We start from the raw sequence: 27,927 nt of genomic DNA on the forward strand, positions 1-27,927 counted from the left end.
AGTTATAAAAATCATGATGGCAGAGTTCCATTCAGCTGCTCTGTTTTTATTTATTTCTCACAGCGTTGCAGCTTACTGGAGCTCTCTAAGTGAACACAGCCCTTGTGCTTTATTTACTTTCATGCTATCACAATATGAAAATGACCTGTTTGTCTGACAAAAAAATCTACATAAATTCCATTTAGTGCGGATGAAGGTTGTTAGATGTAGTTGAATGCTCTGAAAGAGCTAGGACACAGGATACACATCAGCATTTAAACTAAGAGTCTTTGAAGTTTTCCTTTCTAGATTTTATGTTTTAGGCCAAACTTGTGATCTGGAGGTTACATCTCACATAAACTGACACCCATTTACCACGGGGAGTGTTGTGTGAAACTTGGGTTTATAGCCAGAGCAGCAAATTCAAAACCTTGAAATGGTTCGTCATATTTGATGTAACAAAGAGAAGGACAGATATTCCTCACAGAAAAGTGAAGCTGTATTTATGGATCATCGTGCTTGATGGCTGACTTCAGCTGAAGTGTGATTTCTGTCTTGATCATCTGTCATCTCCACGTCCTCTATTTCATCAGTTGTGATCGCTACCGTAGGACTGAGAGGAAATTCAACTTATGCGGCATCTTGGAGAAACATCTCTGTCCAAGGTCCTGAAATCTGCTTTCCCAAGCATGCGTCATGTGACTTTACCCAGCACTGCCTAGCTCAGCACAGAGCCTGCTGGTTTCTGGAGATTTCACGTGAGAAAAAAGGACAAACCCAAACCCTTCCCCTCTCCCTCTCCTCCTGCGTTGTTTGGACTGTTTTATTTTCGACTTCCTTCTGCTTATCTTTTATTTTTTACGCACGATCGGATGATGTGGACCCTAAAAGCCCTCGGAGTATGACAGAAGATTTTGGGATGCTGGACTTGTGTTGCTCGTTCGTTCCTCTCCTTTTACCTAAATGCCAACACGGTGAATGCGTCGGACAGAGTGGACGAGCCTGCAGCTAGTGCTCCGCATTCAGAAAGTCAACATCTCGTCCTTCTTGGTTTGATTTTTTTTCTCTGGAGCGACTTCAAGAAAGATGTAACAAGCAATCCACCTTGCGCAGCTTAAGTCTCCTCATCAAAATGCAGAAGGGAATACGACTTAATGATGGTCATGTCACCTACCTGGGGCTTTTGGCGAAAAAGGATGGTACGAGACGAGGGTGCTTGAGCAAAAAAAGCTCAGACAACACAAAATGGCACACAAAGTGGTTCGCTTTGTTACAAAATATGCTCTTTTATTTTGAGAACGAGTCCAGCTCTCGACCCGCGGGATTATACCTGTTGGAAGGATGCATATGCGACAGGGCGCCTTCACCGAAACCGTCATTGTCAGCCAAGGAGTGTTTGGAAAAGCAGGTATGGAGAGAGTGCGCGCACATACACACACGCACTATAAAACAGCTCTCTCTCACTCACTGTTTATTGTTTTTCATGCCTCTCGTTCAAGTATTGACGTGGTTGGTGTTATTTTAGCTCTTTTTTAGTTCAGAACAAAGCCTTTTGCTGCACACATATTCTTCTATCCAATCGCATGATGACCTCAAATCCAGCGCAGCAGAATAGCACGAGGTTCCACATTGCTGTATTGCAAGTTATGTAATCCATGCATGGCATTAATGATGAGGTAACAATATTAACACCTATTGGTATTACAGCAGCCCTGGCAGTAAGCTCTACAGTGTTTTCATGCAGGTTGCAGCAAACCCTGAGCCTGATCCTTTTTTTCCCCTCTTTTTTTGGGTTTTGGATTTTAGAGCTATGTTGACTGTGAATCGTTCCTGTTGTTATTATGAAGATGTAATTGCATCTTGGTCGTCACATATTTGCCTTTCACTTTCAGTCATCATCTTTTTGACGGTTTAGGGCGGAGAATGATATACCTAATGCTTCTCCCAATAAAACATGAAAAAAGTTATCCCCTCAGGGTTTCCATCTTGTGGTGAACTGATGGCACAACAGCTGAAGCTGGAGAAACAGCAGGGTGCCAGTAATTAGTCAGCTCTGATCCAGATGACCTGAATAACATTTTAGTCAGTCTAATAATGGATGTTTCATTTGCATCATTCACGTTTCCTGTGTTATAGATATCCTATCATACACTGATAATAATGATGACATGTAGAAGGATTTGTACCTCGAATCAGCAGGAGAAACCCTTAATTCATCAGAAAAGATGCGACTGACAACCTGACAATAAGGAGGAGAAAGTTTACGTCTTTTAATTTGATTATTGTGTTAAAAACAGAGGAACATAATGCCTCACTTCTGTCGGCTGTCCTCTCTCCAGGCTCAGTGCCTGACTCTGTAGGTAGGGCTGCAATCCAAAGTGAGTCCAGGCTCTTCCTGCGAACAGCTGCCTTTGTGCTGACAAGGCATAATGCAACATACTGGCAAATGTTGTGCTCAAACAGTTGCTTTAAAACCACACACAAAAAGCCTCCAAGAGTCAGATTTTTTTTCTATCAGCTGTGCTGTTTGCTCTGCAGTGTGTTTCTTTCAGTAAACAAATGAAAGCATTCAGAGAAAAAAAACAGAAAAACCCATCTCTGCCATCTTGGATTGAATTCATAGAAAACTATAGAGGATATTTGTTTGTGTTTGTTTTCCTGGAGCCTATTTGCAGAGAGGGAAAGCACTGAGATCTGCACAAATAATGAACAATTGATGTGACTGATATGATGTTCTACTGAAAAGATACCTCTCAGAGTAAACAAACAAACACCCTCAACAAGGACAGTCTCACCGCTATCTTCTATCCCCACCTGGATTTAAGGTTATGTGGCAATGTTTTCCTAATCCACCTTAATCCCCACATTATATTTATCCTCAAATGCAGTTAGTGTGAAAATGATTATGCGTTTGAGTGCAAGGTTTCCATGGCAACCCTTATTTGAATCCTAAAGAATGATGCAGTTGGAAGAAGAGGAGGGGTAACAGGAAAAAAAGAAGTAGTTTGTTGCATCTCTCCTATTAGTCCGAGGGCTTGCAGAACTAAATTTGTACCTTGCAGTACCTTAGAGGGGTCAGAGTCCATTTATAGAAAACACAGCCGGCTCACAGAGGGAAACGTCAGCACTTCAACCAATAGCACAAGAATTCACAGAGGCAAGAGGTGTTTTTATACGGCACAAAATGTGTTTTGAATCATTGATTAGGTCCGAAGACATTTCTGCACTTTTTCAAAAGCAGAATGTATGCATGTAAAATGTGTACCAGCAATTACAGCAGCTCCCCAGGGAACATCTCACTACATAGATCTCATTATACGGCATGGTTCAGGGAAGTCATCATACAGTGTTGCAGCAATAAAAGGGGCTTCTTCTATTGGGCATAAGACCTATTCTAAATCTATATTAAGTATCATTGATTAACAAATGTTTTATGGTTATTTATCATTCAGTCATTTCTGCAGCTCAGCTTGAAAAGAACATCCTGCACCCACAGCAAAGCATGTGTATTTCATAAACTAGACATGAAGTAATACTCTAGTATCTTTATGTTGAATCTGCTCTGTATCGGTCTTGCATCACTGTTAAAATCAGCGATTATTTTTGACTCAGCCATAAATATAAAGCAGGAGGCAGACAGTGAGCTCAACATGGCCTCAAACCAGACACTCACTGCGCTCTCACAGAGATCATGAGGGAAAACTACAACAACATGCATGCCTCTCTGCCAGAAATAGATTTTCTTTGACAGTAGGATGAATACCTAATGAATGTGAAGATGGAAGAGCAGTCAGCCATGAGTGATGATCAGTCGCAGGTTGATAGACGCTTGTTGAACATCTGTAGGCCAAAGATTAGAGTCTGGGTATCTTAAACATGGCCAGGCAATAAACAGGAAAGACAAAACTTCACTTATGCTAGTTTCTAAGATCTTTGTTGTCTTTTAGCTAGCAAGCTATGCTATGTAGTTCTAGCAAAAAAGGCCTTGTGGGATGACAAAATTTAAAAAAAATGTACATGTTACAATAAATATGGACAACAAAAATGAATTGAAATCAGCTTTTTTTTCTTATATTGTAGTTTTAAAAATATCTTTGAAATTTATATTCACTTAGGCCTTCCCTCAGTTTAATTCCCCCACTTTAAAGGAATTATATGCATACTTATATACAATTTTGAAGGTATTTTGACTTAATTATACTTGATACTGAATTTCTTTACAAATCCATTAATATATTTTAGATAAAGACAGTGTTACAGCAATGTGTTGTGAATTCAAATGCAATGCCATGATTAAAATGGTTCATGATGGGTTGAAGTTTGTATTCAAAATATTAATAAAGGCATACAAGTTTATTTTTAAATTTAAGTGGGGTTGTATGAGTTACTTGTCACTCGTAAGTGTACAAGGCACAATAAATGCCAGTCAGCTTGGTCACTTCAAAGTGAGGAGAGAAACTGCTGGGAGAAATAGCAGGCAAGCTAGGCTACAGCTATCTGCAGATGGGTCCGAGTCTGCCACGTAAGTTAGGTAATTCTGAGAGACTGCGACACAAGCAATTTTTTCAGATTCAGATAATTTTTTCAGCACTTTACTTTGCCATCAGAAGGCCCATTTAGTTTTCGCACTATTTGTGGACGCAACACTACGGTGGCCCTGAAGGACAAAACTAATTTTCAAAGATGAAACACTTTTAAAAAGTTGGAGACAAATTTACATTTCGGAAAACATTTTTACATTTTCTAAAACAAAATTACATCAGCAAAACACTTTTACCAAGGCCAAAACAAATTTACATTTAGGAAAATAAATTTACAAAAGCAAAAAAACACATTGACAAGCGGTGAGACAATTTTACAAACGACGGAACACTTTTACCATTCCTGAAACAAATTTACATTAATTTTTAACAGAAAGGGAATGTACCAAACACCGGAAGTGTACCAAACGGAGTACCAGTACCAAACGTTGCTCCGTTTGGTTTCTCTCCATCAAAACAAACTAAATGACCCCTCACTTGATCACTCCCGGATGACTTCCGGTATTTGGTACATTCCCTTTCAGTAAAAATGAAATGTTAATTTGTTTCAGAAATGGTAAAAGTGTTCCGTCGTTTGTAAAATTGTCTCCAACTTTGTAAAAGTGTTTCATCTTTTGTAAATTTGCTTTTTTAAATGTAAATTTATTTTGGCATTGTTAAAAGTGTTTTGCTGATGTAATTTTGTTTTATGAAAAGTAAAAATGTTTTCCAAAATGTAATTTTTTTTTCCAACTTTGTAAAAGTGTTTCATCTTTTGTAAATTAGTTTTGTCCTTTAGGGCCACCGTAGTTTCTGCACTATTGTAAACAAAAAAATTGCTTCATAATAATAATAATAATAATAATAAGAGATGCAGTTGCTAGGAAACAGGTATTGCACAGTAATGTAATTTGCAGGGGGCTACAGCCTCCATGTCTTATGACATTACCTTCTGGGAACCAGAGACATCCCAGGAACTGAGCTGGGGGAGGCTTCCCCTCAGTGTGCTCCATCAATTGCAGTGGTGGGCGAGGACGATGTGGCTTCCCCAGGCCCTGTGTGGCTTTAAATCATCTGCATGATGTCTGCAGCAGCAAGACAGAAGAACAAACAAAGACAGAAGCAGTGGTGAAGCCTCAGTTAAGACAGTATATGACAGATTTATATAGAGGGCATGCAATAGTGAATGATCCTTTCTGTGCAGGGCATATGCTATGTCAGGTTAATGGCAGTCCTGTTGTTTCTAATTAGAACTTTCCCCACCCCCATTTGTTTCAGTATTATCTCACTGTCAGCTTCACCCAGGAAAACCAAAAGGCGCTCGAGTTACGCACAGAAGACGTTAAGGACTGCGATGAATGGGTGGCTGCAATATCACATGCCAGGTAAAGGTGCACATCACTAACATGTGCAGACAAGGCAAGTAGAAGTTAGTTTGTTGAGGTTACATAATCTTTGAAGTCTGTGATGGGTTTTACAGAGGTTTAATTAGTGGGATTAAAATATGAAGAATGACTCAAAAATGCTTCACAAGAGAAACCTGATTGCTCTGATGTGAGATAAAACTGCACACTGATGCTAATGTCATCACTTAACCACAGAACAATGTGTGTGTGTGTGTGTGTGTCTTTGCTTGTTTCCATATGTTACAGTTACAGAAACTTGGCCACTGAGCATGAGAGTCTCATGCAGAAGTATCTTCATCTGCTTCAGATTGTGGAGACGGAGAAAACAGTTGCTAAGCAACTTCGACAACAGATAGAAGATGGGGAAATAGAGATTGAAAGGCTTAAGTCAGAGGTAATATTCACTGTGATGCCTTTACACTGAGGGGTAGAGATGTAAACAAGTATGAATACACTGGCCAAATATGACCAGATAATATTCTCTGAACATATACCAGCAGAGTCTTGAGTTTTGCAATGATATTCTCTCTCCTAGTCCCTCAACAATTGACACAACTTACAACAAACATCACACCTCTTCCTCTCAGTCATACCTGGCTCGGATCAAAAATCGCACTTCAACAATCAACTTGATTTAGCCTTTACAGGTTTGTCAGAAGAACCATATGTTGGCAGTGAAGAGCACATTTATTTAGTGTCCCAAATTGTAAACAGGCTTAGACTAAAAACAAGGAGAAAGATACAGTAATTATAAGACAAATTTTTACCTTATGATCTGTTTAAAGCCTGGTATTCTCAGGAACTTGAAATTGCATAAAAATGATACAGATTTGTGAATGGAACAAGATACTTTCAGTTTTTCAGGCTAGCATTCTTATGTTTTTAATCAAAGGCATTTCAAGTCAAGTTATGGTAATCTGGCACATCTTTTAATGGATATTATGATGATTGATGTTTTACTGTTTACAATAAAAAAGGGCCATGGGATTTTCTTTCTGTAGGCACATATAGGCAGTCCCTCATACTATCCTGTTGTTAAAAGACACACTGAATTGGCACTATAATGCTATAGTACCTTCTGTTGTTCCTGAATTGCAGTCATCCCTTTCCAAAATTGTCTGGGTCCTGTACTTGCCTCGTCTTGCCAGCATTACAAATAACTGAATCAGTCAGAAAATGAAATGTTATGCTGATTATTGCTCTGTTTGTCTAATATGTGTAAAAAGTAATGGAATGGAAATGCATTGCCCAGTCTCAGAGAGAGGTGTTCTGGTTAAACACTCCACTTTGTACATCCTCTGAGAAACAATGCCTCCAACAGAGCTGTATTCTCCAGATCAAATAGTCTTTTTACTTTAATGTGCAAATGTGATGCTTGAAATCAAATTATGTGCTGAATATGCATGAACAGAGCGTTAAATTGCATCTCCTCTATGAAATGTAATGACAATTAACTCTCTGGCTGTCTACAAAGTAAGTGGAGGCACTTAGCTTCAAACAGTTCAGAGCAGTCTGTATTTTTTTTTATTTACAGCCTGTTTACGTTGTTGCCTGTCTCGTACATATTGCATTTAAATGACCAATGTAAATAAATATTGATGCAGGGACGGCAGCCAAGTGAGCACAGCCAGTTTAGTCAGGCTAATGTCCCAGTGTTGACAGTGCTGACAAGTCCTGTCCTGTTTAGTCAGTGGCTTTGTTTACATGATGATACAGTAAGTGAGAAGAAGACGAGTGTGGAAGTGAGAATGATTGGTCTCTTTTTTCAATGCTTCTCCGACAGATTTCTGGGCTACTCAAAGACAATGAGAAGATTCACGCCAGTCCTGCAGCCGCACCAACAGATGATGACTCTGAAATAAAAAAAATTAAAAAAGTAAACCCTATGAGACAAACTTGTAGCTCTAGTTTCTCTGTTGATTTCAATGAGAAACTGACCAGAGTGTGTTGTTATCCCAGGTCCAGAGCTTCCTGCGAGGCTGGATCTGCAGGAGGAAGTGGAAGACAATCATCCAGGATTACATCCGCTCACCCCATGCTGAGAGCATGAGGAAGAGGAACCAGGTCGTGTTTAGTATGTTGGACTCAGAGGCCGAATACGTTCAGCAACTTCACATTCTGGTGAACAACTTCCTGAGGCCTCTCCGCATGGCAGCCAGCTCCAAGAAACCGCCCATCACCCACGATGATGTCAGCAGCATATTCCTAAACAGGTTGGATGCTTTTTTTTCACTTTACCAAGTTTAGTACCACTTTAATGAAACAGAACTTGAGACTTAAACTTTCTGTTTGATACTAGACACAACAGGAGCATGCTTTCTAAAAGGGTTGGTCACATTTTGGACCTTTGGACAGTTTGTTAACAACTGTGTAAAACAGTGAGGCTGCTGAAAAAGCCTCGAACAAACTTTTAATTTGCCGTATCTTAAGGCCACAAAAATGTCACTGCAGTGTCAAAATATTCAGAACATCTCCAACTTATAACTGCATGTTCAATTTTAAACAAAATAGTTGCAGCATAAAATCTGAAGGAGACAGATGGTTCCAAAATGACAAACTATGATTTAACCATCAGGCCATTTCTCCTTGAATATTACTCCAGAGATCCAATCACAGTTTTTTATTCATCCAGGAGAATTATGTTTACAGGCACTGTTATGTTTGCTCAATATACGATGGGAGTGTGCCTTTTTTAATGGACCCTCTGTCTAATGCTATGGCATCAATGTATCATCCTTCCAGTGCATAGTATGCAACTCTCTCAGTCACTTACATTGGAGCCACATTTGAACTACAACAAGTACCTAACATGGGGAATTCTTTAAAGTTTTGAATAAAAGCATTGAAAAAGTTTCTATATTTGGGTATACCTTGGACACTACTATGGAGTATTGATTTGTGTACATGTCAGGCACATTCACTGCCTAATTAATCACCAGCTGAAGACCATTAACAGTAATGATGTAACTACAAAGGATTAAAAATTGTCCTAGTTAGCAAAGGCTGAAGGAAGTTAGCAATCCATGTTTGATGCAAAGGTGATATACATGTGTGTAACAGGTTTGATGTTAAGCTTCAATGCTATATACATCACAATCCTAAAAATAAATGTGTACAATACATTTACAAACAAAAACTCCACTGGCTACAATAAACAGGATACTTGGAGTCCAATGTTGCAGTCAGTGATTTATTGTCCCATCCTAAAGCAAAAAGAAAAATACTGGCTAAATCTACGGATTCAAACTATCGTAACTCTTATCCATCTGCTTTTTCTGTCTAATGTCAAGGTTGACAAAAAATTGTTTTTTCATTTTATAAGAGTAATTATCAGCTTGTGTAAACCAATATAAATCACATGATTCAGTTGCCAACTTTCAACATATATAAAAAGAAGCACCATCCAAGTTTCTTAGCACCTATCCAGTTGGAGCCATATTGGTTGTTTGGAAAAATGCCCTGAGAGCGTCAACTCTGGCAGCCATTGCATTTAAACTATGGATGTCAGAAGCAACTCATTTCCTTGTTTTTAAAACAGAAATTAAATTGTGACTATCCGACTAGTCGAAAGGCATAATAACACCCATAAAACAGTCAAAATTATGCACAAATTATTTTAACATTGCGAAACACAGTCTGTAGGTAAGAAATGCTGCATTGGTTTGCACAGTACTTCTAATATTAGCAGAGCTAGCACCACCAGCCTTCAGTCTTCATTACAGGCTGGGAGTGAAGCTTCCACAAAAACTCCTCCCCCTGGTGACTGACTGAGGTATAGGTCAAAAACTCCGTCCCCCCCCATTCATTTGAATGGGGCTGCAGTCACAGTTTAAAAAAGAATTACACGTCGTTCGAATGTTTCTCACATCCGTATGCTGTGGTGATATGTAGTTATTATTTGACTGTTTTGTGTTCAAGGCCTCTTTTCAGAAAAAGTTTCTCTTTCGTTAGTTATTAGAGTTTAAAAAAAGGGGTTTTACTTCCGGGTTTACTTTGATTGACAACTACCATTGAGGAAAACTCCATAGGATCTTGTGACGCTACGCTGTAGGGGGGAGCTCATTACCGTGGCAACACAGAAATTACTGTGGCAACCACTGAAATTCTCTACAGCGCAGACTCTGGCTGCACAATGGCTGTGCATTGGAACAGGTTTTTTTGGCTTCAAAACAGTACAATGGGAAAAGGCGGAGCAACGCTGTCCATTTTATATACAGTCTATGGTTAATACCCACATATCGCCATGCTACAAGGTGCCATCTGTGCTTGTTTGCATCAGAGTGGTAAACCGCTGTGGCAATATGACAATAGCCGTTAACCGGAGCTACTGCCCCAGATAGTGGTGGGTGGATGTGTTTCAGCTTAGACACGCATTTTCAGCCTACAATAATACAAATATTTAAGACTTGCTTAACGGACAAGCAACTCTACTGTAGTGCCGACTAGCAAAGGTGACAAGGTTCAATTGTTTAATCAACTAAATGCACACATCCCTTTTAAAAACTACCCCATGCAGTATGAACAGTTCTGATTGGCCAGACCTAGATTAGAGCTAAAAAATAAAAAATAGAATACAATAGAATAAAATAGAAGGGAGTAGCTTAATGATTATTTTCCTTTCTAGATTCATCTGTGACCCCCTGTTATAAACAAAAATCATATAAAAGAGGATTCATCAAAAAATATTCCAGTTTCCAGGCTAAATTTTGTGCTCCTTTAAAGAAAATCTTCCCAGAACTATTTGTTGGAAAAGGTACACAATATCACTGATTTCTCTCTATTCTCTTTTGTTTTCAGTGAAACCATCATGTTTCTACATCAGATATTTTACCAGGGTCTAAAAGCCAGAATAGCGAGCTGGCCAACATTAGTCCTGGGTAAGAAACCTCTTCCCTCCTTCTTTCATTTCATTTTCATGTACTCAGTATTGTTTGTGCCAATTTTACAGTTCTTGTTATTGATCTCTGTATAGCCGACCTGTTCGATATCCTGCTGCCCATGCTGAATATCTACCAGGAGTTTGTGAGGAACCACCAGTACAGCCTGCAGATCCTGGCCCACTGCAAGCAGAACCGGGACTTTGACAAGCTCCTGAAGCAGTACGAGGCTAAGCCTGACTGCGAAGAGAGGACTCTAGAGACCTTCCTCACCTACCCCATGTTCCAGGTTGGCTTATTTGTTGGCTTATTTGTCACTCTCGCTGATATACAAAGCAATAAAGGCAGACCAATTTGTTTGCTGCAGAGCTGCAGCCTGAAGCAAGATTTTGTCGTTAATTCTGAGCTCACACAGCCACTCTGGGCCAAGTTGTTCTCCTCACATATAAATGTTACCCTCAGGCCATATAATTCAACAACTTTATACTAGTTGGCTATAGCTATTCCAATGAAACCCAGTTATTTCTGTCTGTACAGCAGTGTGCTGCTCTGTAGAAACTTCTCAACAAACTTCAATACAGACAGTGTACGACTTTATCCTCAGCTGGAGTTTTGAGGAACTTTTCTCTTTTTAATGTTTTAATGTTTTCTTTTTGGCAGATTGAGTATTTTTAACCCACTGTGGGTGTTAAATCTACTGAAAGGTGTATAATAAACATAGTATTAACTCAAAATTCCACCACTAATTGCCACTAAGCAACAATATAATGCCTGGATTTTGGCCTCTATTTTGGATGCAGTGGCTTAATCAGGACTTGGCTTACAGAAACGGCCTCCTTTCGAGCACACATTGGCTCTATCAGCGATATCCCATATTGTAGCAGCACTGATCAAGAACAGAAACAGCACGCATTTGTCTGCTATTGCTCAAAATATCTCTGTAATCTGTTTCATGTCTATAAAAAGCAGTTGTTTTTAGAGCTCAGGTTTTAATAACTGCTCCTTTCTAGTGAGGCAAGCAGTTTCCTGATGGTCCACTCTGCTGGGGCCCACTGCAGGCTGTGTTAATGATAAATTTTTGCTGATGAATGCAGATTGCACTCTCCATTGATCTACAGCACATTAGTTTTGCATGTGTATATTCCTTTTTTGGATGCATCTTTGTTGTTGTGCCTGCATGTATTACTGTATTTGAGTGTGACTCTCCGGTTTTTCTTACTCTGTAGATTCCCCGATACATTCTTACACTTCATGAACTCTTAGCCCACACACCCCATGAACATGTCGAGAGAAACAGTCTGGACTACGCCAAATCTAAGCTGGAGGAGCTTTCCAGGTACTTTCATGTAGAATAAATTCAAGACTTCCCATTAAGTGTTTTTCTGTTGTGAATACATTTTTTTAAAACATCTATGGCCACCACTGAAAGACGCTCAACACTGGCTCACAAATGGTGGTGGCTGGTGGAATCAAAAACAACTTTTTCCACCAGTTATTTGAAGAGGTTGATTAAATGTTTTATGACCAAATTTCTCTATGAAATTGCTTCTGTCACAAGATTCATCTTACACATTCACACATGTACTAACAGTGATTTTCAAGTCACTTCTCATAGATACTGTATATATATATTTAGCATTGAAAATTACTGGATAATTAAGCAATGCATCATAGTAACCAATGAAAAACATTTTAAGCTGAATTTGAATCATTCCTTCTTACAAGGAATGTTCAAGATGTCCCTGAACCTTATGTTATCATCACACTGTCCATAATGTGCTGTAGTTATGTTTTTTGCATTCAAAATAAAGTGAGCTGAAATTACATCTCTGCATACACTGCATTTCAAAAAAGAGGTGAAATCAGGTATGGGATGAACACTATTGATTTCCCCCTTTTTTCAGCCAAATTTCAGAGATGAAATCTTAGTTGGTGCTCTTGAGTTTAAGGTTACAACAGAAAAAAATTACAAGACTGAATTAAAAACCAAGTTATTTTCACTTACCCATAAAAACACACAGGGGAGATAGGGTTAATTTTTTTCTCTGGAGAGAAAAAAAACTGCCAAGACTTCACTTATTACATAAGGAAACTGTATCTTGTCTGAAAGATGAAACCCAGGACAAAGGAAGTCATTATAAAATCACACCATTTAAAGACATCTTGTTTTTCACTTTAGATCTGTGTCTCAATTTAAACTGGATCCTGCACAGATCAAATACAAATAATAATTAAATATTGCTTTTTCCATAGGATCATGCACGATGAAGTGAGCGAAACCGAAAACATCAGGAAGAACCTGGCAATAGAGCGCATGATTGTGGAGGGCTGCGAAATTCTCCTGGACACCAGCCAGACATTTGTGAGACAAGGTAAGTCCTGCGGTCAAGTTTAATACTTCAAGTCCCTTTGAGAAACCTCCAGTGACACAGAGGAGCAGAGCCACAGCAAAGGGCTGTTTCCTGTCAGACTGATCTCACATCTCCAACCCTACACTGCAGTGATCCATTCTTCTAAAAAGAGAGCCTCTCTCGCCCTCTGTGTCTATGGAAATATTTACCTTGTGAAGTTTTGCAATGGAGCTGTTATGAGGCACTGTTTGTATTCTATCTGAACAATTATCAACTGCCCCCTCATGCTCCATTTTCAAAATGTACCCCTTTCACTGCCTCTTTTCTCCACTTGTATTTGTAACTTCCTCCCTCTCTGCCTCTTCATCCTACTTTCATATGCACACTATACAGGGTCTCTCATCCAGGTGCCGATGAGCGAGAAGGGCAAGATTACCCGTGGGCGACTGGGCTCTTTGTCTCTAAAGAAGGAAGGGGAGAGGCAGTGCTTTCTCTTCTCCAAGCACTTAATAATCTGTACCAGAGGTTCAGGGGGGAAGCTTCATCTCACTAAGGTGCGCATGTGCTGGTTAGCTAGCAGTAGAGGAGCTCCTTTTCAACATCCCATCCCACTCTAACTGAACAAAATAATTGAAAGGAAATGAATACTACATGGTAGTTGATGTCATGAAATTGTTTCAGCAATGCTAAACACCTGAACAATGAGCTTTAATTCAATGCAAAGTACTAGAAAGTTGTAAAGTGGCAGCAGATTAAGGTACTAATCTCCATTGGTTTATCATTCTGAGTTCCCCTATTTACAATTAATGTGCTGCTATCTAAAAATAATGTGGATGACAAGCCTTTTTTAAATGATAATCAATCAAATTTGCACAAAAAGATATCTTGTTTGTGATATCACTCAGCATCTGTGATTTTTTAGCTAGACTGTAAAAAGTAATACTAATACTGATAAAGGTATTTACCTATGTTCAGTTTTACATCTCTCTGAAGATAATTAGTTTTCACTAACGGTGGCAGGATCCACCATTTTTAATGGATGCAAATTAACCTCACAGGCACAAGGGATTCATAGAAAATGATGGACGCATGTAATCCAGTTGTTGCTGCGTCTAATTTTATCTCAGTGATTACAGACTTATCGTTTACTCACACGGCCATATCAGAGCTGTATTATGAAAGAGAAAATGAGCCCAAAGACACAGAGGTTAATTGTGGTGACAGTATTTTTGGTTGCTACTCCTCATGCTGTTGGCTTCAGGTATGGGTGTCATACAGTATTACACTGTTTATAAGTTTATCTTTTTATCTTGATCAGTGTATTGTACCTGACAAAAAAAAATCACCTTGCTATTATATATTCATAGTCCTCTTGACCAAGAGAATAAACTTTGATCTTGTAATGTTACAGCAAACTGAGTCAAGTGATGAAGAATTTAAAGTAAATGATATTCTGTTTGCAGAATGGAGTTGTCTCTCTCATAGACTGCACCCTTTTGGAGGATCCTGAGGGGACAGATGATGAATGTGAGTGTTTAATTCATATAGATGCTTTCAAAAAAATGTGCCATGTGTGATGTTGTATATAATGTATGATTCCAAGGATGTGCCACAATTTATTCATATTTTATAAGTAGTATTGGTAAAAACTGAAAAACTGGGCTCCAAATGCATAGAGTACACAGCACATTTACACAGACTCAGAGTAAGAAATTAAATCTGGTTGTGTCTTTGTGTTTGCCCTAAAGCCAAATCAGACAAGAGCGGCCAGGACATGGAGCACCTGGACTTTAAGATTGTCGTGGAGCCAAAGGACAGCCAGTCATTCACAGTCATCCTGGTCGCCTCCTCAAGGCAGGAGAAGTCTGCATGGACCAGTGACATCAGCCAGGCACGTCAACAAGCATCAGTGCTCCTAGCAGTCAGATGAAAAAGCTGAAGATGTCTGTAGAAAGCCTGCACGTAACAGAGCTCACTAACATTTCCTCTGTCTTCTCTGTTTACTTCAACTACGTCTCTTCTACAGTGCATAGACAACATCCGGTGCAATGGGCTAATGATGAACGCCTTTGAGGACAACTCAAAAGTCACAGTGCCACAGATGATCAAGTAAGCCTTGTTAGAATTTATATATGGATGTTTTTTTCTTGCAGTGTTACCTTTGTCATAACATTTATTTGTTTGTGTTTTTTTGTGCAGATCAGATTCCAGTTTGTACTGCGATGATGTTGACATCCGCTTCAGTAAGATGATGAACTCCTGCAAGGTGCTGCAGATCCGCTACGCCAGTGTGGAGCGCCTGCTGGAGAGGCTGACAGACCTCCGTTTCCTCTCCATCGACTTCCTCAACACCTTCCTGCACTCGTATCGCGTGTTCACCACCGCAGACGTGGTTCTGGACAAACTCATCACCATCTACAAGAAACCCATCAGTGCCATTCCTGCACGGTGAGTTACATTACACAGGGACAGAGATGAGGGCCGTTTACAGCTTTTACGAGACAAATCTTATTTGATATGTTTTGGATCATTGCCACATATAGTTTAGAGTTATCTATTCTCATGAGAAGCTTTATTGTCCTCTTATCGTTGCAAGGGGCTAGCAGGTTCTAGCTTCAACTGCAGTAATATAACTAGTTTCTTACTCTTTTTTGCACATGAGAATTATAAGTTTGTTGATAATAGATTTATCACTGTTGAAAGCAAAAAAATTGAGCGCCTAAAATGTAGACTTAAAGCTGGGTTTGGTAGTCAGATTTAGATACACTTTTTGTTATACTGGTTAAAATGATCTTTATGTCCCGATGGCAATCAATACATTATGTGTTCTTAAAAAAGAGTGAAAAAAAAAGCTGCTATCTACAGCCAGAGTAAACCTGGGAAACACCAACCAATCCCTGTCTTTGGGAGCCAAATTATAAAACCAATCAAATCCCGTCCTGCCGTTCTGCCCGCCTCCTGCGCGTACATTTCATGTTTGTTTGCGTTTTTAACTTTCACTATTATAATCCTGAGGAAATGCTACATTCAAATTCATGGTAGTTTTCCGTGACTACCAACCCTTGCTTTAAATAAAAAATGTAATAAAGCAAAGCCAAGAGATAATCAAAATTTGCATGAATTAAAACCCAGAGTTCAACAATATCCACATAAGAAAATCCACATAAGAAACACAAGAAACACTAGAAAAGGCTCAATGAAATGACAAAGAGACATGAACACAGGCTAACTAAATACACAGGGTAATCAACACAGGTGTGACAAAAGCTGCAGGTGAAACTAATTAGTCTAATCAAACGGGAAGTACACAAGGGCATGATGTAAAAGTAAACCAGACACACAAGGAACATGCTTCAAAATGAAACAGGAAACATTGCTCACACAAGGAATACAATTACATAAGGGTTAAGAACGAAAATAAGACACAAGAAATGACAACTGAATCAAAAAAATGATTTAAAACTAAACAAAAACAACCCATTACCAAATGTTCCTTATGTATCTCAATTCAAATATGAAAGCACTCGCTCTACAGCAGCTCAAGAACAGACATAGGATGTATGTACAGGAGTATAACAATGATATGGGAATCGAATGATTGATTGACAGAGTAATACACAGAGTTATAGATAGATTAAATCAATATTTTTCACTGTAAGTATACAGCAACATGTTGTTTGGTGACTCTCTTGCTAACAGCGTCACAGAGAGTGAATAGGTTAATTACATTGAGGCTAAACTTAAAACATAAGGGGTAAAAGCAATGAGAGGGATGGTGGAGTGATTGACTGAGTGAAAGGGTGAAGGATCTGGTGATACAGTGAGCATTACATGGTGTGATGGAGAGAGGGTAGATGTATGGATAGATGGGAGTCAAAGAGAGTGACAGACAGAAAGACAGAACAGTTCAGTGCTGTGATGTTTGAAGCTTTGTGTTTGCATTTTGAGAGTTTGTTTTGTGGTAATGTTTGTTATTGTCACCACAAAGAGGGAGTACATAAAGCAGCAGATTAGGCTGTATCATATTCATGTAGGTTTGTGTGTGTGTGTGTATGTGTGTGTTTCTGTATGGTTTTATGTATATGTTCTGCTGTCAAAGGCAGTATTTTGGTCATGTCTCTGGTCTGAGAGTGTCTAAACTGGGCTCTGACGCTCTATGGCAACCAACCTTAGTGCTGCAGGACCCCTCCCTCCTTCTCTCTCACTCTCTCCTTGCCTGAAAAAAAAAAAAAAAGATCCATAGTGTGAAATATTGACAGAGTGTTGCAGTGGGGCTAAAGTCGTCACTCTGCAGGCCTTGAGCAAGGGGCCTCACTGTGGGGTTGAGATCACGGGGAGCTCCCCATGCCCACGCCCTGCAGCAAGCTCTCCCGTGGTGCTTGTCATGTCACTGTGAGACACCTACACTCGGCTGCTTGTGTCAGCAGCGGCCATGTGCACTATCACTCGCTGAGCTATTTATGGGAACCCGTGAGGTCGCCAGGAGGGTGGCAGAGAGTGGGAGAGGTTTTCTGCAATACTGCAGCTTGTATTCTGCTCTAAAGCAAGTAGATGCAGCTGCAAAGAGACTTCTGGTTGCTGGGCTGACTTGGTTTGCATTAATTATTAAGGTGTTATGTATTTAGCTAAGCTCTCAAAACATAGACCAAATATCAAAGAAACATACTCCTGTGTCCTTGTTTCAAACGCATATATCCTCCCTTGATGCAGGTCCCTGGAGTTATTCTTTGCGAGCAATCAGAACAGTAAACTCTTGTATGGAGAGCCTCCAAGCTCCCCCAGGGCAAGCAGGAAGTTCTCCTCTCCTCCTCCTCTCACTATCGCCAAGAATTCCTCACCAAACCGCCGGCGAAAGCTCTCCCTCAACATCCCCATCATCACTGGGGGCAAAGCTCTTGACCTGGCTGCCCTCAGCTGCTCCTCAAATGGCTATGCAAGCATGTATTCATCCATGTCCCCGTTCAGTAAGACCACCTTGGACATCAACAAACTGTACGTGTCCAGCCCAATCGCCAGCAAAATCCCTGATGAGGGAGAGGACAAGAAGGACAAGATGGAAGAGTGCAAACAAGGTATGTCAGCTGGAGCCGGTCCTTGAGTTTTATTCTTACATTTATTTGCTTGAAAGATCTTTTAGATGACCTTTTTGATGATCCTTTTATTTATGATGCAGATCTCTCTGTACGAGAAGAAAGTGACAACGATCATATCCAGAGTGATGACGGGGACGCAGAGGCCTCTCCTATCAAGTCACCTACCACCCCAAAAAACATTAAATGCAAAAACTCCTCAGGTACATTGTTTCCTCATAATGTGCAGTGTCATTTTTATGCCTTGATATTGACACCCAAGCTTGTGAATGTCACACTTAGATACTACTAGTGTCTAGTGCCCCAGCCGGTTCTTCACAGGGTCCCCTGGGTCCACATAGGAAAACCAAAGCCTGTAGCTTAAAATACTCTAAGTATGGAAAAAGACGTGTTTTACTGTCCCCAGGTTGTGTGCGAGCTGTTGATTTCTTTTTGTGATTGTTAATTTGTCAGAATGTCTTGTGCAACACAGGACAAAAAGCAAACCAAACAAGAAACTGCAAAGCAAAATTTACATAACATGTAATGTTGTAAACACTTCTAATCATGTAAGGAAAGCCAGTGCTTGGCTTCAGTGGGTGTTAGGGAAACTTGTGTCATAGCAACTGCATCAGAAGCGTGTTTTCCTTCCCGCCCCCGGCAATGAGGTTGTTTCATTGGAGCCAAGATTATCTGTGCCTTCTAAATCTTACGACAAAACACATATCTATTGTGTGAGGAAGAAGAATTAACTGAAATTGTAAAGCAGAGACTTGCCTCTCTGCTCATGGTTGAGGATTCATAGCAGCTTATGATCCGTCTACACTTTCAGGATATAAACATAGCAGACTGCAGAGAATCTGTTTATTCCTCTGTTATGCTGATATTTGGTGGCTATATTTAGCTGCAACCATCTTGAATATCAAAGCCTCTTGTAAAGCAAAGTCTGGGGGAACAGTTATATTGCCGTGTTGTGCCCTCTAGTGGAGGTTTGTGCAACAACAAGTTGGCCATTTTGCAGTCAATACAGACTGTAATATCAGTTATATAAATAACACTTGCTGTTTTTTGTTATTTTGACTCACTTAGGATGTAAAAGCTCTTCATGTGTTATGTTTCACCTCAAGCTGGATACCTGTTAAATTGACATGCCATAAAATCTGTCTATATTTGTGCTTCTTGTAGAGTTCTCTCTGTTTTCTTACAACAATGGCATGGTGATGCCATCATGTCGAGAGCTTGATAACAACCGCAGTGCCCTGTCTGCTGCCTCTGCATTCGCTATTGCTACAGCTGGGGCCAATGAGGGCACACCTACCAAGGAAAAATATCGGCGGATGTCCCTCGCCAGCACTGGTAAGCACATTCTGTATCTATATTATTCTTATGTCCAGGGCTGATATAACCACAGAATCACTCAACTGCAGCCTGTCAGGCCCAGTTTACTCTGAATTTAGATTTCGGGATCCATTGTTTTGTAAGAGTTGGTTTACTGCACAAAATCATGTAATACATTTTGTTTTTTTCTGCAGGCTTCCCAACTGATCAGAGAAATGGAGACAAAGAGTTTGTGATCAGACGAGCAGCAACCAACAGAGTTCTAAATGTCCTGAGGCACTGGGTGTCCAAACACTCTCCGGTAAAACATCCAAACACAATACTGGCTCAATTCCAAACATTATTACAACATTACCTTATTTACATTTAGTATTTTATCATTAATTGAATAACCCATCTCTTCAAACTGATTTGCACTCATTTTCTAAAATTTCACACTAGCCCAATAACTTCAGTAGAGACTCAAATGTATATCATTCAGCCGGTTCAAAGTTCAATAAAGGCCTAAATGAAATAAAATTAGAGTTCTGGGCTCTGAGGTGAAGCGGTTTCATGCATGTTTGAGATGCCATTGGCTACTCTTACAAAACTGAACTGTGAAGTATCATTAGGCTTTCACTAATCCTTCTGTGGAAACATATGATATGCAGAAGCTCCAAGAACTCCTCCAGTTTTTCAGTAACAATGATTCATGGCTGATAGATAAATAAGTAAGAAAATGAATAAAGCAGAAATTGGTTTACTGATATAATTTATTCTAAATATTTTATCAAAGAAAATAAGGAGCGCTGAAATAATGAGCTGTAATTATAAGTTGTTTATAAGTCTCCTTTATCTGTTCTTCTTCAGGACTTTGAAAGCAACAATGAGTTAAAAACCAAAGTTATTGCCTTCCTGGATGAAGTGATGCATGACCCCGAGCTACTGACCCAGGAGAGGAAAGCAGCAGCAAACATAATAAGGTATTGTTTCATTTGTTGTAATTTTTCCAACTTTCTAAAGATATAATAAACTGTACAGAATTTTGACTTATTCTTTACTGTCTGTCAGGACTCTAACTCAGGAAGATCATGGTGACAACCAGATGAGTCTTGAAGATGTGACACAACTGGTGAGTGAAGTCAGAATCAACTGTACCCAAAAGTTAATGTGAAGTGTGCAGCAGTTTTAAAGCTGCAGGTGACACAATTATTAAAATTCAACAACATTATTGAGTCCCCTAAAGGATGATGATTATTATTTTCTCTATAAATGTTTAAATTGTCCATAAAAAGCTTATATCCTTGAGCATTTTCAGATGCCTGACTTATCTACTTCATCATAAAAAAATGTTCAGCTTTCATTGTCGCCAACTGCAAAAAGAAAGTTGTACCAACTTAGTTGAATTCTGGTGTCTTGAGTGTAAACTTCGCAACCCAAATAAAATAACAAACAACATCAGCTAACCATTGCCTAGTTTACCAAGTCTGTTTTTACTTACCTACCACTTTCTTTTTAGCTCAAGTCTCGATCATTTTTGGGCGGTTTTGTGTCTCTTAGGTGGGAGGCGGGAGAGCAGATCCCTTTGAGAGCCATTCTGCATTGGAGATTGCGGAACAACTCACTATGCTGGACCACCTGGTGTTTAAGGTCATCCCCTACGAGTGAGTGCCGTCACGTCCGAGCTGCACACAAGTACGATAAATCCAGTAATTTAGTGCTCACTCAATCATATCATTAATCTGTGCACGTCACAGGGAATTCTTTGGGCAAGGCTGGATGAAGAATGACAAAAATGAGAAGACACCATACATCATGAGAACTACAAAGCACTTCAATGATGTATGTACCAGTCAACAAGTATTTAACACAATGTTTCTTCTTTTATGAGTTGTCAGACATGATACGGAACATGAACCATTTGTTTTTCTTTTTCCTCTGGTAGGTAAGCAACCTTATTGCCACAGAGATCCTGCGCTGTGAGGACGTGGTCACTCGTGTTGTAGTCATAGAGAAATGGGTGGCTGTAGCTGACATCTGTCGCTGTCTCCACAACTACAACGCTGTGCTTGTGATCACCTCCTCTCTCAACCGCAGCTCCGTCTTCCGCCTCAAGAAGACCTGGCTCAAAGTTTCCAAACAGGTATGTACAGTATCTCCCTATGTATTTGTTTTGGGTTTTTTTGCTAATGTGCCCACTCTTATCACAAGCTATTTTCTTTCCATCCAGACAAAAGCACTGATTGACAAGCTGCAGAAGTTGGTGTCATCTGAGGGGAGGTTCAAAAACCTAAGAGAGGCTTTGAAGAAGTGAGTTCACAGCAAGGACCACCATTTTTTTTAGACTGGATCAATAAAGAAAGAGTGACCGATAAGTGGATGATGTGTGTGTTATTTTTTTTTCCCCACCTTTAGCTGTGATCCTCCCTGTGTGCCCTACCTGGGAATGTACCTCACTGACCTGGCTTTCATTGAGGAGGGGACACCAAACTACACTGAAGACAACTTGGTCAACTTCTCCAAGATGAGGATGGTAGGATGTGTGCTTTTAGATGAGAGACTTCGTGCAGTAGTGTTTTTTTATTCTTCGATTTAAAGAGTCACTTCTCTTGTTTTTCAGATTTCTCACATCATCAGAGAGATCAGGCAGTTTCAACAAACAGCTTACAAAATTGACATGCAACCAAAGGTAAGTGAATGTCAATACATTGAATTAGTGGTGTGCAACCTTTCAACACATGCAACATGTGACACTGTAACACATGTAACACATGCTCTATCAGCTTTTTCAGTGCCTGAAGTAAAATGTGGAAAACATATTGGAATGCTTTGATATCTCAGACATGTTGCGACTCATTTTAACTACATTTTTACCCAAATTATTGAGTATTCTGTTCTTTTTTGGCTTTTATTTTTGTAGTTTTATAAAACTGGGAAACAGTTTTTTTGCCCTGTTATTTGTTGTTCTGTTTATCCTGTTGTTGTCATTACATTTTGATTGGTATTACATGACAGAAAAGGTAGAAAAGCTGGATTATGGACAAGTAACAGGAAAGGAAATCAATATTTAAACATTTAAGCTACACCAATTTGCATTCAATGTAAAGCCCCTGAAGTCCTGCAAAAGTATTCATTGTTAAATAAACAAATTAGTGAGTACAAGGCAAGTAGTTAGCTGTGTGTGATGAACGATACATTAAAATTCACTTTGGCACCAACAAACTATTTTTTCTGATAACAACAGAAACATATTAGGTCTCTTATAGTCACCTTGTAGAAGCATTTAGCTAAAGGTAATGCTTGGACCAAAAATACAGTAATTTAGCTAAATGTGGGATAGCATTGTTACACCACAGAGATTAATGTTGAATCTAATATCTAACTAGTGTTCACTAAGTATTAACATGTTGAGCATACTTGGCAGCAAATCAATGTCATCACAGAAGTGTTTGATATTACATTGTGGAAGTTCTCTCAGCCATACAAAATGGATAAATAGTACTTTCGATTTGGAAAGACTTAAGTTAATGTATTAACTTGTTCAAATGCGGCAGTGTTAATGATCCCTAGCCTTCAATAACTAGTATGTCATTAAATGTCACTGTTTTTAAGTAATGTGTTTTATGAGTGTGTGTATGTACTGATCATTATATATTCTCATTAGTTTTACATTGGGGCTAGTATTTTGTGGGTAAAGTAAGCGCCCTCTGCTGTGCAAATTTGAGGGGTGCGCCCCATGTTGTGTTAATATTTAATTTGCTTCACATAACAAGTTGGGCATTCAAGATAAAGATTATCACCTTATGGGACTTCTGGGCCTCGGTAATTCATTTATCTTAATTCTTGACATTTTTTGTCTTTCTGAATATGGAGTTTTTTATTTTCAGGTTCATCTAAAGTTTCAACATAAAGTATAGTGGAAGGGGAGTCTTGACCTTTTTATAACCTACAGACCTCATATAAGTAGTCATTACCTCAAAGGTCACCAGTAAACCACTGATTTAGTAAACAATATATGATGCCTTAGCATAAAGTTCTTTATTTAACTTTAACCAAACTTATTTTCTTCTGTGTCTGTTTCAGGTAGCCCAGTATCTACTGGACATGAGCTTTGTTCTGGATGAAGAAAGCATGTACGAATCCTCACTCAGAATTGAGCCCAAAGTGCCCAACTGATGTGACAGTTAGCCGTCCACATTATTTTCTCTGTTAATATTAAACAACTTAACATACACATCCACTTTTGTATAGTTGTACATGTTTAGGATATTTACTCTTCTGTACAGTAGATGTTTGAGGTTGGTTTTACACCTTTCAGTGTATTTTTTTTTTGTTACCATTACCATGATGCCAACTGCTTTAAGGCTTTTTTTTTTTTTTCTGGGGTATTTCAAGCATAATAACAGAGGTCACTTTGGATGAACACAACTGTTTCTGTTCAGTGACCAATGACATTATTTTGCATCACCTCATTCTGTGTCGACTTTGCACTTTCTGAGCACCAGTGCTGCCGGCCGTCATTCTGTTTGCTTGAGTTTTATTGATGACTGAGTTTCTCTGCAACCAATGTAGCATTGTAAAAATTTAACTGTAACAAATCAGGTAAAAGAGCACAGTGAATATAACTGCTTTTAAAGACAAGGAACAAAGAATGGTGATGACGACAGTGAAGTATCTGAAGCATGGCTGTTTCTGTGCTTCCCAAACCAAAACGAGAATGGAAGGATTTATTTTGTCATTTCTGCTCAAAACTCTGACATGTCAGGGGTTCTCAGCTGCTGTTTGAACCATTTTTATATGAAAAAACTTAATGTAGAGCCAGTGTGCTGATGATGGATTGATTAGCATTCCTCATACATGATGACCAGGTCTAAGAGTATTGTTAGCAGCTCTGCAAGGCTTTAACCAAGGCCCAGCACTGCTCAAAACTTAAAGCTAACATGAGCATGCTAAAATGCCAAGAAACGGCAATGCTAAAAAAAAACTTGTGTTTACCATATCAACCATATTTGCTCAGGGTGCTAGCTTTCTACCAATTGCTAATTAGCACTTAACATGAAGGCTAGCCAATAAGAAAGACTTTAACTTTACAGGTGTAGACACTACTGAAAATATTGGGACTATTTAAATTGACCACATGATGGTCCTTGCTAAAAGTCAGGAGCTCATCTGTAGAGTGATGTAAATAATTCTGAGGGAGATGAATGTCTGAACCAAATTTATGACAGTTTAACAAATGTTATTAAAAAAGTGGGGTGAGGGTGGCGCTAGAGGAAAAGACAAGGGGTCACCAAAGTCAGGCAGATTCATCCTCTTTGAACTGTTCATATTTATACCACATTTTAATGAAATCCATTCAATAGTGGTTGCAATATTTTACTCTGGATCAAAGTCGTAGATCTGATCAACCAGAAAACTAGCACTGCAATCTCTAAGGTTATGCAGCAATCATGGTTCATGTATTGTTGAGAACATGATAGGGGAGGTAAACATGAAAGATGAAGAATTATTTTATTACTATTCCAGATATAACGCATAATCTTGCAATTTTTTTTCTTTGCCAGAAAATAATCCAAGTGTCAGTGACATACAACAGGGGTCTGAACCTCTCCTTTAGAATATATAGCTTCATAAACATCCTTTGGATTGTTGAGAAGAGATACACTCAGCTTGTTGTCACATGAAGTGTCCAAACCTAATGTAGACACAACAGTTAATTTTCCAGTTAGTTAAGGCTTTATGTTTCTTAAGATTGTAATAGTTTGATGGAACAGATAAATATCCAGAATTTACTGTTACACTTGAAGTTACAGAAGTACAGCACAGTGAGTTTTTCCTATGTTCAAATTTAATGTTTCTCATACAAAAAAAAAAACCAAGCAGTGAAAAGTATTGCACCTGCAGGTTTGGCGATACTAGAGTAAAAGGTTGTTGCTCTTCTGTAATTAAAAGACAATCTGTCCTTTTTGCTGTTCCAGTGATTGTGGAACGTGACTGTATATCACTCTGTTATATGCATTGCTGTTTCAAACTATGATAAAATGTATGTGAATGACCTCTGCCTGCAGCATTCAAACACTATTTTTGTAGTAGTACAAGAGACAGTGACCTGCTCTTTATATGAACATGGAAAAGTATTTTGTACTTTGTTGTTAATTCACCTCACTGAGATGTGCTGTACATTTTGTACATGCAACCCTGCATAATTCTCAATGTGGAACAGCGTAATCCTTTCAGAAAACATAAGCAAAAAAAAGTTGGATCTCAAGCTTAAACACTAAACGTTACACAGTGTGGTCCTAAAACCGTGACTTAGAGGTAGGAGACAACTTTGAAGTGTTTTGCATATACTGTAATCCTGTCTATAACCATTTCTGTTAGCAGGAATATAGTAATGTAGTGCTTATTCTGTGAATATTTGTATGTATTTTTACTATGTATGTACAGTACACTTTTAAAGCTCATATGGCAGGCATGCAACACTGTCACAGACAGAATATTACTATATACTTATACTCTACACTTATACATGCACATACTCTTATAAGATATATAAACAAATAAACATTTTGCTGTTAGCAATACCCAGTGGTATGAAAATTATCTTTCAACCCTCATGTTTCCACACCTTAAGAAATATCACCAGTTTTGTAAGAAAATAAATCAAAACACAACAAAAGAAAAGACATGATGATGATATCAGCAAATAAAAAAATATTGTTTCCCAGTTACCTCTTGCTAATAAATCCATTTTATATCGGGTTCTACTGTCTCAAGTGTTTTTCTGGAACATCTATCAGTTGATATCAAGCTTGTTCATTATGACATGCAGTGTTTTCCAAAATAAGGCTATTTTGACGCCATCAGCATCTCTGTCCTAAACCAGACGCAGACCACAATAGACAAAAATAGGAAATGTTGGCTTTCTATAAAAGAAAAATGACACTTCAATTCATTTTTTATATATATTTTTATACTTATATACACATACTGGCATCATTTGAACAGTTGTGAAAAATGCAAAAAGTTAAATAAGTAAGTACATTTTATTGAGAACTTTCCTTTGTACCTGCTTAATTTGTATTATTTGTAATTTATTTATTATTTGTATTAAATATAGGATATGATATAGATCCTTTATACTCATGGTTTGATGAACCTGCTGTAGGGCAAGAGATCATTTCGAGCCATATTTGTCTCCTTCCTTACCACCAAGAGGCCACCCCTATGTATGAGTATTACCCAACTCTTATTTTTCTTTCTTTTATGTCAATAACTGTAAAAAGAAAAAAATCACACAACATATTTCAACTAAAATGAAAACTAGATTTTAATGTATAGAGCCTCCTCTTCATTGGCATCAAAGTGGGGTTCATCATGTTCATTTCAGGGCGGTCTATATAAGCAAAAAACGATTCAAATGATAATATGAAGCATGTGTTCAATGAGATATGATCACATGGACATGATAGCCCTTAGGACCCAACCAACAGGGCAGAAGCATAATTGTTTTAGCTTTGGAGAAGGGTTTGCCCATGTGTGCAGTGGCGGTTCTGGGGAGGGGCCAACAGGGGCCAGTGCCCCTGTAAAACTGAACCTGCCCCCCCTCTCCACATCAAAATAATATTATAAAATAAAAAAAAATATATCTGTATCGCGCTGATGTTACAGGCGGAACACATGCGTGTTGGCACTTGGATCCAGTCCCTTAGAGCGCTAAGGGAGTCATGTTGAGTGTAAACAGCCAAACAGCTGCTGTCAGTCTGCATTTTGATATAGTTTGGTAGTATATATGTCTAGTATATAGGGATGCACTGATGTTTTGCCAGTTTGTTCTCAGCCAGTCCTTTCCCTTCTCAGTCTCTTTTGTCAGGGTTGAATGTGTCCATCTGACAACACCCTTGGCCCCAGCCTGGCCCCCCCAGTAAAATTGGTCTAGAACCACCACTGTGTTCCACATGATTACAATGATTGTTTTGTTTGAAGATTCTAACAAGAAGACCTTAGGTGCATGTAAGCATGTGACTGAACCTGAACAAATGTTTTGTTTTCCCCTTAAATTTTGTTTGGATGGGAATGACCCATGTTTGGATGCTCATAGCCCTCACCTTTTGGAACAGGGTTAGCCTTTGTAAATTGTTGTAATCTGTTACTTCACTGTTATATTCAACACTAATTATTTCAGGACTAAACGTTGAGAAAACCAATTGAAAGTGCACCTGTTGCTTCCATTTTTTTCTGTGACCCAACCACATTCTTGCATGTTGTCTCATATAACTTCTATTTGAAATGATTACAATAAACATTGTAAGGCCACCATGATAAGATAGGAGGCCTTGGAGCTTTCGTGATTGATTTATAGAAATAAAACTTGGTTAATGATCATTATTTTATTGATTTAGCAAACT

At 38.8% G+C, this 27,927-nt stretch overlaps 1 protein-coding gene across 2 annotated transcripts; it reads left to right on the forward strand.

Annotated features, from left to right (window-relative positions):
• The first annotated feature begins 412 nt into the window (after positions 1–412).
• rasgrf1 (Ras protein specific guanine nucleotide releasing factor 1) lies at positions 413–26,281 on the forward strand. Of its 2 annotated transcripts, none has more exons than XM_034684753.1 (27): positions 413–1,387; positions 5,778–5,884; positions 6,152–6,299; positions 7,689–7,781; positions 7,865–8,118; positions 10,703–10,782; positions 10,878–11,071; positions 12,009–12,118; positions 13,036–13,154; positions 13,527–13,687; positions 14,597–14,660; positions 14,882–15,024; positions 15,160–15,242; positions 15,333–15,581; positions 17,844–18,205; positions 18,307–18,426; positions 19,388–19,558; positions 19,735–19,841; positions 20,390–20,502; positions 20,591–20,651; positions 21,080–21,183; positions 21,277–21,361; positions 21,465–21,662; positions 21,750–21,829; positions 21,935–22,052; positions 22,140–22,208; positions 23,603–26,281. In XM_034684753.1, the coding sequence occupies exons 1-27, from the start codon at positions 1,112–1,114 to the stop codon at positions 23,693–23,695; spliced, it is 3,762 nt and encodes a 1,253-aa protein (XP_034540644.1). In that variant the 5' UTR covers positions 413–1,111; the 3' UTR covers positions 23,696–26,281. The 2 variants fall into 2 exon arrangements, with proteins under 2 accessions (XP_034540644.1, XP_034540645.1); XM_034684754.1 differs by lacking the exon at positions 413–1,387 and adding an exon at positions 4,389–4,501 and having other exon boundaries at positions 23,603–23,755.
• Positions 26,282–27,927: the final 1,646 nt, after the last annotated feature.

This window comes from Notolabrus celidotus, chromosome 6, assembly GCF_009762535.1.
Source record: "Notolabrus celidotus isolate fNotCel1 chromosome 6, fNotCel1.pri, whole genome shotgun sequence".
Taxonomy (NCBI): Eukaryota; Metazoa; Chordata; class Actinopteri; order Labriformes; family Labridae; genus Notolabrus; species Notolabrus celidotus.

Bases quoted from the DNA above. Each gene is read 5' to 3' on its own strand.
- rasgrf1 (XM_034684753.1), top strand. From the start codon at position 1,112: ATGCAGAAGGGAATACGACTTAATGATGGTCATGTCACCTACCTGGGG. The intron at 15,582-17,843 runs GTGAGTTACATT...CCCTTGATGCAG, and splicing joins ATCAGTGCCATTCCTGCACG to GTCCCTGGAGTTATTCTTTG. The intron at 19,559-19,734 runs GTAAGCACATTC...TTTTTTCTGCAG, and splicing joins GATGTCCCTCGCCAGCACTG to GCTTCCCAACTGATCAGAGA.